The sequence below is a fragment of the Condylura cristata genome, unplaced genomic scaffold (assembly GCF_000260355.1).
Source record: "Condylura cristata isolate star-nosed mole 26May11 unplaced genomic scaffold, ConCri1.0 scaffold00003, whole genome shotgun sequence".
Classification (NCBI taxonomy): domain Eukaryota; kingdom Metazoa; phylum Chordata; class Mammalia; order Eulipotyphla; family Talpidae; genus Condylura; species Condylura cristata.
In genome coordinates, this window is record NW_004567104.1 from 76,904,171 (window position 1) to 76,914,321 (window position 10,151).

General features: G+C 55.4%; 1 protein-coding gene across 1 annotated transcript in view; it reads left to right on the forward strand.

Moving 5' to 3' along the window:
* The window catches only part of IGSF5 (immunoglobulin superfamily, member 5), a 27,595-nt gene that overhangs the window by 9,484 nt on the left and 7,960 nt on the right, over positions 1-10,151 (forward strand). The window contains exon 5 of the mRNA XM_012730952.1: positions 2,832-3,122. Coding sequence (XP_012586406.1) covers positions 2,832-3,122 — 291 coding nt within the window. The remainder of the gene's footprint in view (positions 1-2,831; positions 3,123-10,151) is intronic.

The window sequence follows — 10,151 nt, forward strand, 5'->3', positions numbered from 1 at the left end:
GCCTATTCCACATACAGCCCGTACATTCCTTTTCTGGAATGCGCCCTGGAATTCTGGGGCAGTGGCACACGGGTGACAGTTTCTGCTGTTCCTCCAGTGGCTCGTATTCTCGTCTCTGTTTTCGTCCTTCATTATCAACTTTGACTCACACGTTCATGTTTCCCTCCGTCCCAAGGGGTCCCCCCAGTCTAGAACCCCTCCCTGGCCCCAGCATGCTCCGTACCTGAAGGTGTGTCCCCTAAACACACAGTCTTTTAGAGAAAAGAGAAGAGTAAACAAAATTTATAGTCCTGGTAATCACGTTTTTCATTTTAAAATCATTTTGAGGGGCTCAAAGTCATGCCGGAGTTAGAAAATGCAAGGATGTTTGATAGAACATCGTCGCCAAAGCCTAATGGCTTTGCACCCCCAAACATATGCAGCACATGGAGCTTGGGTCCCCATGGCGCACACCCACAGGCCAGCCCGGCTTCGTCCATTTCCTACCGGCCATTCATTGCCTGTGGGGGGAAAGTCCGTGATTTGCACGTTTGTTTCTATCAAATCAAACCTGATAACATTCGATGGAAACACCTGTTTGCATTCAACAAGAACTTGTCTGACTTGTAGATTTTCCCGTGTCTTGAACTTGGCCTGGCCCAGCTAGGGGCTCGATGGTTTCCCAGCTCAGTGACTTCCGAGGCTTCCCGTCACGGGCTAGCTGGTCTGGACACACCTTGGTGTGGCGCCGGGCGGACACAGGCGAGAGCGCGGCAGGCGGCAGGCGCTGGGCTCTGATTGCTCTCACCCGTGGTCCCTGGCGACACCTGAGCTGGCCCCGCTTCCTCCTCCTCAACCTGGGGACAGGTGGCCTCGTGGACCTGCTGTGAGGATCAGAGGGAAAGTGCAACGTGGGGTCGCAGAGCTCGCCCAGCAGCGGGCCCTTGGGTGCCAGGCGCGACAGGGCCTGCGGGAGCCCTCGGCGTCCTTCCGGACAGCTCTTCCCCCTCCTCTTCCCACGGTGTCTGTATCACGGGTGGGTGTGACCCACGCCTCCGGCGGTCATTGGCGGCCAGGGCAGACGGGAAGCTGTTTCGCTCCTTGCTTTAAGCTCACACGGAGATAGGCCCATTGCAGAGCAGGTTCCAGAAGCAGCAACTAGAACAGCGAATTCTAATGGAGCAGGGAGTTTTGTTTTAAATTTACTTTTTTAAAGATTTATTTATTTCTGCATACAGAACTGGGGTACACAGGCCAGAGGATTCGCCAGAGACAGAGTGGGGAGCAGAACAGGCAGGTGGATGAAGCACACTGCTGAGGGGAGCAGTGGGGAGACAGGAGAGGTCTGCAGCGCCCTGGGGGTCCCCTCCGGGGCGGGGATCGAACTTGCACTGAAGCGGCTGCAGTCAGCGTGCATGCTGGGCTCCAACCCGTTGCGCCACCAGGAAGGGCCCTTTCCATAGTTTTAGACTCCACCGGGCAACTAGGTTTTACTGTGCGCTAGAGATTATCCACGATTATCAGAACACAGTGTTCCTCAATATTCCAGCTCTGTATCTGTGAGATTCAGTTCTCTTTACTGGCTTCGAACAAAGTAACACATTGCAGGAGACTGAACATAGAAGCAGCTGTGAGAATCCACCAGAGCTTCCGGAGATTTGCTTGTATGTAAAAGAGTCAAGTTGGAAAAAAAAAAAAAAAAGAGTCAAGTTGACTTATTTTGGTTTAAACTATTTTTTTTTCATAAGAAGATGTTACTCTATATTAACAAATCTTGGGATATTATTGTTATTTTAAAACAAACACCAGAAAATAAATACATATTTCATTTGAATTTCAAAGTAGAAAATGATATTTATAACCTACATAAACTGAAAACTCTTGAGCCCACCATGATTTTTTGACTGTATACTGTTTGGAAACCACTGATCTATCTCATCAAACCATCTCCTTCAAGAGCGAAAAAACAGAACTCGAGCACTTCAGAGACCTGCCTGAGGGGAGGGCAGTTTTAGAAAAAGCCAGAAGTGAGATCAGATTTATTGTTGCTTAGTCCAGGGTCTGTCCAGCTCATTTACTTTGTGTGTATTAGATCAGCTTTCTGTCTGTCTGTCTACCTGGATATATTTCATCAAGCCTGTGTCTTTCCTGCAGCCAAGCCTCTGGTTATTTTAGTGAGATCAGCACACAAAAATATCATTTCCATGTGGCTTTTTGACAGTGTAAACGCTGATATCCACAGGTAGATCCTTAGTAAAAACTCTCACTTATCTAAGTGATATAATAAGATCTATGCTTTAGGTTAGTTATTTCTAGTATGAGAATTCATTTTTATTTAGCTTCTAACTAGAATAATGTTTTAAGGCAAAGTCATAGGAAATTATTAGGAAATGTGTGACCCCAGTGATGAATAAAGTAAACTGATCAACCACAGGTCAGGAGAGACTTGCTTCCCATGAGGCTCTGCGATGTATTCTAACAATGAAATAGAGGAAAGGATTATTTCCCCTTTTGCTTTGGCTGCTGGGAAGCTCAAGACAATTTTGCAAGTCCAGCTCAAAGATGATGCGACCCCTGCAGCACCAAGCCATGCTCTCCTGGGTCCTGATGCTTATTTATTCATTTTCTCTAGAATTAGATTTTTTTCTTTTTGAGGGAGCAAATCCACCTTTTTACCAGCCTGGCAGGTATAAGTAGAGGCAGATAGAACCTGAGTTTGCGTTTCCGATAAGGACACAGCCAGTTAGGGTTTGGGGAGCTAAGTCTCCTGAAAGGTGACTTAAGGGAAAACGTAAACCAAACCTGGAAGTGCAAGTCATGGTCATTCGCACATTTCTCCTTTTTTTTTCCAGTCATGGGGACCCTACACATCCCCACGGACCGTCCTGTTGTCAAGGACGAACCTTGTAATGTGACCTGCCGTGCCTCAGGCTGGACCCCCCTCCCGGACATTTCCTGGGAGGTCGGGGTTCCTGTGAGCCACTCCAGCTACTACTCCCTCCCGGAGCCTGACGACCTTCACAGCGCAGTGAGTGTCCTGACCCTCACGCCCCAGGGCGACGGCCCGTTGACCTGCGTGGCTCGCTTCAAGGAGCTGATGGCCCACAAGGCTGTCACTATCAACCTGACTGTGGTTCCACCCGGTAAGTGAGGACTTCCGCTCTCTGTAAAGTAAGTGACTTGTTTTGTGCTTATACTTTTGTGTGTCCTGCTGCGTGATCAACAAATTGTAGGGTCCCCTTGATGTCACAGAAACGTGGTGATGGGGACAAGTCACTGGCAGTGTCACTCCTCGTCTGCAGTTCCACTTGCTTTTAAAATTCCATCTTCAAGTGTGTCTGTGTTCGCCTCATGCATGAGCCTTGACAGTTACCACCCATCAGTTATTATCGAGGTCAGCGCCGAAGCCGAGTGTGTGGATTCGATGTTGTTCTCCAGTTTGACTGGGTTCCAGGAGCTCATCCCCAGCCAGGATGGAGCCTGCGCTTCCAGGCCTGAGGACAGTTCCCCCTCAGGTCCTCTGGATGCTTCCAATCTTAGTGGAACTATGATGTTTCACGGTTACCTAGCAAGTCTATCGGTGTTTGAGAGTCCACGTAATATTTCGTGACTAGTGGCCTAAGTTTAAAGTCTGAGTTCCAGTAAGGCCCTCTCGGAGCCGGGGGGTACACAGGGCAGAGTCACCTGTGCCAATGAGGAAACCTGGGGGTGGGGGCTTAGTTTCAGGAAGGGAGTAGGGGAGACGTGACAGGTTCTAGGCCCAGTGACGGGCAGCAGGGGCTGGGGGCTTGGGGGAGCGTTTCCTGGCCCAAAGCTTTTCCCACCGTGAAAACATGTTTACTTACGACCTTCCATGGTGCAGGGAACAGCAAGATAATGATGGCAAGGATGATGGTAATACAATTGGAGTCATATGCACTCACCAAAGACACAAACTTCTCAGGCATTGACCAGAACATCCTGCCCGCAGTCCTGTGCAGAATGCAGTCGTTTCTGTGGTCGGGTGGAGTGACAGGGTTGCTGTGTGGCTGGGAATTTGATGTCTGTGGAGCTGGCAAAGGCTGGGAGGTGGCCCCGGCAGTCACCCCAAACCAGCGCACAGCCGGGCCTGCCTCCGCGGTGTGGCGCCCGGATGGCGGGTGTCCTGGACTGGCCGAGCCACGTTCCACACTGGGGGCTGCAGCAACGGAAGTTTATACTCTCGGTTCTTGAGTGGGAGATGTGAGACGAAGGTGGCTGAGCCGATTCCTTCTGAGGAGGTGAGGGGGAAGCTGTTCGCTGCTCTCTAGCTTCGGGTGGTTTGGGGCCATCTTTGCTCACCCGGCAGGTAGATGTGGCACCTGGCGTCTGTCTTCACCCTCGTGTGGCGGCCTCCCTGCGTGCTTGTCTGTGCCCAGATTCTCCTTGTTAGGACACCAGTCGTTGGTGGGGGGTCCTCTATTCGGGTTGGCCTCGTCTTAACTAAACTGAGCCTCCGATACCTTACCTCCACCTTCATCTACTACTCTATTTCCAGAGAAGGTCCGTTCTGAGCAGGAGGAGTTAGTGCTTCAGCAAGGAGGGGCTCCTGTTTGGGCCTGTTTGGCACCCAACAGGTAGCTCCTGGGGCTCCCTCCTGCCACACAAGCTCGCTCCTGACGCCAGGCCTTGGTCTCACGTCTCCAGCCGTGCTGCCCCCAGAGAGCAGACGGACGCCACAACCAGAGCATGAGTGGATGTGAGGCAGGCAGAGGGCGAAGAGGCACTGGGAACCCAAGCTCCTGCCTAGAAGGACGTGGACCGAGACCCCAGAACTTCTGAGAGTCAGGGACGCAGAAATCTAATTTACTGGAGCTTCATGCTTGCAAGAGATGTAGCTTATTCCCAGTAGGACTGGACCACTGAGCATCACCCCTGCAGATGCGTCCTCTTCCTCAGTGGCACAGGCTGACCGTTTGGGCGGCTGAGTGGAATCCCACGTACACAGGCCACCTCTTCGCGACCCATGCTCCATTCTTGATACTGCTCCATTCTGGGGCACGTGGGTGGGCCCCACCTCGGGCTGGTACAAGCCATGCTGCGGTAAATGTAGGCGTGCAGGTTCCTTTTGAACTGGCGTTCTTGTGCCCTGGATAGAAACCCAGCTGGGGGTCTCCTCTCTCTCAGTGTGGATTTTCCTTCAAGTGCTCAAGCCACTTGGGAGTCAGCTGGTGCATGTGTGGCCCTTTGCCCCTAAACACTTGCGCACGCATATTGGACAACACAACCTTCTCCATGGCCACAGCGAGTCGGCAGCAGGCCTGACGTTAGTAGACCGTCACTACGGTGCTCCGTCTGGGGAAGAGTCTCTCCTGCCCGCCAGACTGCAGCGCAGCAGAGACCTCACCTTGCCCTGGGCTGTGAGGGCTTCTCCAGGCCCTTCAATCTCGAATGATCGCCCTGGTTTTTGTCACCCACAATAAACATTTTTTGAGAAGCCCAGCCCATTTTTGCAAGATGACCTGCAACTTGGATTGCCTTGAGTTTTTCTGACATGCTTTGATTTGGGCTCAGTATTTTTGCCAAGACCTGGTGACTGGTGTGCACACAGCCAACGGTCTCTGTATCGGCCACATGGCCGCGCATCTGGTTAAGCCCTGCACCCCCGCACCCCCGTGGGAAAGGCCCCTGCGCAGGGACACATCCCCGAGGTCCTGTGTGCACCTTGTCTCCTCCCCTCCTGACACCTACTCGCTTTTGCTTTCTCGGGCAAGTGCTTGCCTGGGCCCATGACCCCCTGGTGGGTGTAAGAGAGGGGTTTTCTGGTCCTGCCACTTTCCTGGATGTATCTGTTTGGCACTCTTCTGTGAGGGGGAGGGCCCCTCTCATTTTCACCCTCCTCGACTTCATCTTCTTCACACCTTTCCACCGACTTATTTCTACTGCTTTGTAACTTCCACCTGTTACTGTTCATCTCGGTCTCAGATCAGCCCAGCTTTGGCCAGCAGGGCAGTCCCTTCCAGCACACTCTTGTTCCTTTCCACCGATTAATTTTGTCTCTGGCTCGTCCTGGGTTTTGTCCTGTTGGTTTCTGGGCGCTCGGCTCGTGGGGAACTTCCAGACTCCCCTGCGCACGTTCCCTGCCCCACCCCGGAAGCAGCCACTTCCCACCCAGCTTCCTTTTACACTATTTAAATATGATAAAGCCTGGGGTAAGCGTTGCAAGGGAAGATTAAAAACAAAACAAAACAAAAGAAACCGCATTAGCACCAAATGGCATGAAATCGACTATTTTTTCCCATCATTCTCCATTTTGTGCATTTTCTCATCTTGGCTGTAACCCCTGTGGGTTTCCCACGCCAGCTCGCCCCTGTGCCACCGCCACAGTCCTGTGCGCGTCCTGCCCCAGTTTTGATCCTTCCTCACTCCCATGGCCTATAGTTTATAGTCACCTTGGTTTATAGTTGTTCATTGTCTTTCATTTTTACTTTATTACAATTTTTTTTTCTGATGCCATATGCTTCTACTATGAGTGAAACCATCCAGTATTTTTTTTTTTAAAGATTTATTTATTTGTTCATACAGACCTGGGGTACAGGCCAGAGGCTCAGGGGCGGCGAGAGGCTTCACCAGAGACAGAGTGGGGAGCAGAACAGGCAGATCGACGAAGTACACTGCTGAGGGGAGCAGCGGGCGGGCCAGGAGAGGTCTGCCGCGTCATGTGGTCACCTCCGGGGCAGGCGGGAATCGAACTCATGCTGCAGTGGCTTTAGCTTCTCAGTGCTGTGTTTTAACCCGCTGCGCCACCAGGGAGGTCCCCCATCCAGTATTTTCCCTTTTCTTCTGGCTTACTTCACTAAGCATGATCTTTTCCAGCTCCATCCATGTTGTTGCAAAAGGCATGAGTTTATCTTTTTGATGGCTGAGTAATATTCCACGATGTCTATGAACCACATCTTCTTAATCCAGTCATCTACTTTTGAGCATTTGGGTTGATCCCACATCTTCCCTAATGTGAATAGAGCAGCAATAAACATGGGGGTGCACGTGTCCTTTTGCATGGATGTTTTTGTGTCTTTGGGTAGACACCTAGGAGTGGGATTGCTGGGTTATAGGGAAGCTCCATGTTTAGCAGTTAGAGAAACCTCCACCTAGTTTTCCATTGTGCTTGTACCGATTTATGTTCCCGCCAGAAATCGACTCTTTAAACCACACTTTAGAGCCCCGGCTGGTGGGTGGCGCCCAGCGGAAAGCTTGTGAGGCAGAAGCTGGCTGCCCAGCCCCCCTTTTAGGGGGAGGCCAGGAGCGCTGAGTCCCGGCTCAGGTCTGGCTCAGCTGAAGGCTTCTTAGACTGGGATGGAAGGTGCTGGAGCCCAGCCTGCGGCGGGCGGGCTGGCAGCGGGGTGTTCGCGGTGAGAATCACTGCGTGGACTCATCTGGAGAAGGGTAATTTGTGTCTAAATTATTCATCAGGCTCCAGAGCAGCTGGTGGCGGCTGCCTGTTGTGTGTTTTATGCAAGTGTTGGTGGCTGACGGCTCGTCGCCGCTCTGGCTGGCGGGGCTGCGGGGGCTGGGCTGCAGGGGGTGCTGGGGCTGTTGGGGGGCGCTGGGGCTGCCGGAGGCTGGGGCTGAGGGGGCTGCGGGGGCTGGGCTGCAGGGGGTGCTGGGGCTGTTGGGGGGCGCTGGGGCTGCCGGAGGCTGGGGCTGAGGGGGCTGCGGGGGCTGGGCTGGGGGCTCAGAGAAAAGCAGTCCCGCCGCCCATCTCCTGGAAGTGCAGGGCTTTGCGGTCACTTCTGGAACCAACCCTCCAGTCCGGAAGAAGCCGTGGCAAAGAGCCTGTGGCTTCCAGCCCCCAAGTTGCGTGAGGTGCTGCCGGCCCCTGCGGAAAGGCCCGCGCTCGTGGTGTGGCACCATCCCTTCCTCTGTGGCACAGGCAGCCGGGGGCGCAGACACGGGAAGTGGCGTTTCATCTCGCAGAGCCCAGCGACTCTGGCTGAGCCTCCGCTTCGGGAGAAGTGGCGGTTGCGACAGCGGCCGTGTGCGAGCAGTCTGGCTGGCTGCGGGGTGGGGCGGGAGTCACTGCCTTTGGGGCTCAGGCTCCTCCGTGGACGTGGACGTGGACGGGGGGAGGGAAGGGCCCCTCTCCCGGCTCCTGACTGTCTTCGGGAGCTGAAGCACATCCCCTCCCCGAGGCCTCGATGACCCATGGGGGAGCCCAGGAATTCGCATTTTTGAGAAGCTCCCAGGTGACTGGGCCACCTGGTTTGGGCTGCTGCACTGGGAAACCTCGCCGACCCCGTCCTCCCGCCACAGAGCCTGCGCCTGCCCGGCTCGCCTGCTCCCCGCTGCGCGGCTTCGGGCAATTCCTCAGCCTCGGTAACAGGGTCGACTTGCTGGCGTCGTCCTGGGTGGGCAGTAGCGTGAGGACGCTCCCGCCCGCAGAGCCTGGGCAGGGCAGTGAGCGGGGCCATCACCTGCTTCCCGGCCCCGACCTCGCGGGTGCCCTGCAGACAGCACCGGGCACGCTCTGCCTACGTGGGGGTGCGGGGTGGGGGGTCCCACTCTGTGTCAGTCCACCTGGTTTTGAGAAATTCTATGTGCCCTTTTAGTTTGTTTAAGTTCATCTATTTATGCACACAGAGCTGGGGTCCAGGCCAGAGGTGCAGGGGCGGCGAGAGGACTCCCTAGAGACAGAGCGGGGAGCAGAAGAGGCCGATGGATAAAGTCCACTGCTGAGGGGGCAGCGGGGAGACAGGAGAGGTCTGCCGCGCCCTGCCCGATCTCGCACTGAAGCGGCTGCGGCCGGCTTGCAGTGCTGCGCCCTGACCCGATGTGCCACCAGGGAGGGCCCCTAGGTGCCCTTTTGAGATCTGAGCATGCTTTTGAGATAGTCTGGGAAACCCTGTCTTCCCTGTCTTCACATTTGGGTGAAGAACAGGCGGAAGCTGAGACTGAGGGCACCTGCAAGCCCAGAATGAGGGAGGGGAGAGGTGGCGGTGCTGGGCCTGGAGAAGGTCTTCCTGTCCCAGACTCGGGCTCTCTGGTGGCCCACGCGCATCGACGCCCTGCCTCCTCCCGCCCTCCCTGCCGCACAACCGGGGCCAGCGTCCACCCACAGACCCAGGCAGCCGCAGCCCGGCAAGAGCCGGAGGCAGGCTGGCGAGCGGGAGGGCCCGCGTGGCGCCTCGTCCAGGGCCAGCGTCTGTCCCTGACTTACCGACGGACATGGACACGCTCCCCGAGCTTCTGAGATTTCTGTCCATGGCCACGGGTTTTGATTCCTCCATATACAATTCCTGATTATTTTTCTTTCCATTTCTCTGCGAATGTAGACGTTGACCAAAATTCGCTTTGCACCAGACAAAACTGTCCTCAACCACGATGTACCCACAGGCGTCTACCAGCGACGCCCGACAAAGCAAACCTCATTCCCACAGAAGGACTCCCCCGCGGGCTCAAGGCCGCCACCCCCGCATGGCGGGGACCCCATGCTTGCTTGGGGCTGGGGGGATGGTCAAGGGGCAGCAGTGGGGTCTCCCTTGCCTGGACAGCTCCCTGGGGGACCTGGCCCCGTTGGACATGGCCACGGCCAGTGGGAGTTGAGCAGGAGCCATGTGGCCCGACGCCAGTTGACTTGGGTGAGAGTTTGGGGCCCGTGGGGGCGCACAGCCATCACCTATTCCCCGAGCCCGTCGCCAAGCCCAGCGAGCGCCCTTCCCTTCTTCACAGGCCCTGCCTGGGGCTGGCGGCCGGCCTGGCCAGCGGGAAGGGGGCAGCGAGTGGGCCTGAGAGAGCTTTCTCAGCAGGGAGGAAACCCCCGGCGGGGGCGCTTGAGTCGATCAACCTTGACCAGACCCGAGTGTCTAGCCCCACCCCCACCTCTGCTCTCTTAGGAAAGCCTCAAGCACTCGCAAGCATCAGTGCTAGCTGCAGCTCATCACACTGAGCTGAGCTTGACCTTCATGCCCGTGAGGGCGCTGTGCCTCATCTCGTTCTGGCCCGCCCTGCTCCCGCGGCTGGGGACTCATTTCCCGTCTCTGTCAGCTCCAGAAAATGGTGGGTGGAGTGGGGTTAGCACGGAGAGCGCCATGTGGGCTTTGCACAGCCACATTTCCCGTCTGGGCTCCTTGGCTGGGAGAGGGGTGGCTCTGGGCCTGGCTCGGGAGCAGCTGTCTGCTGCGTGTGGATTTCTCTCCTCCCTGTAGAACCAGAAG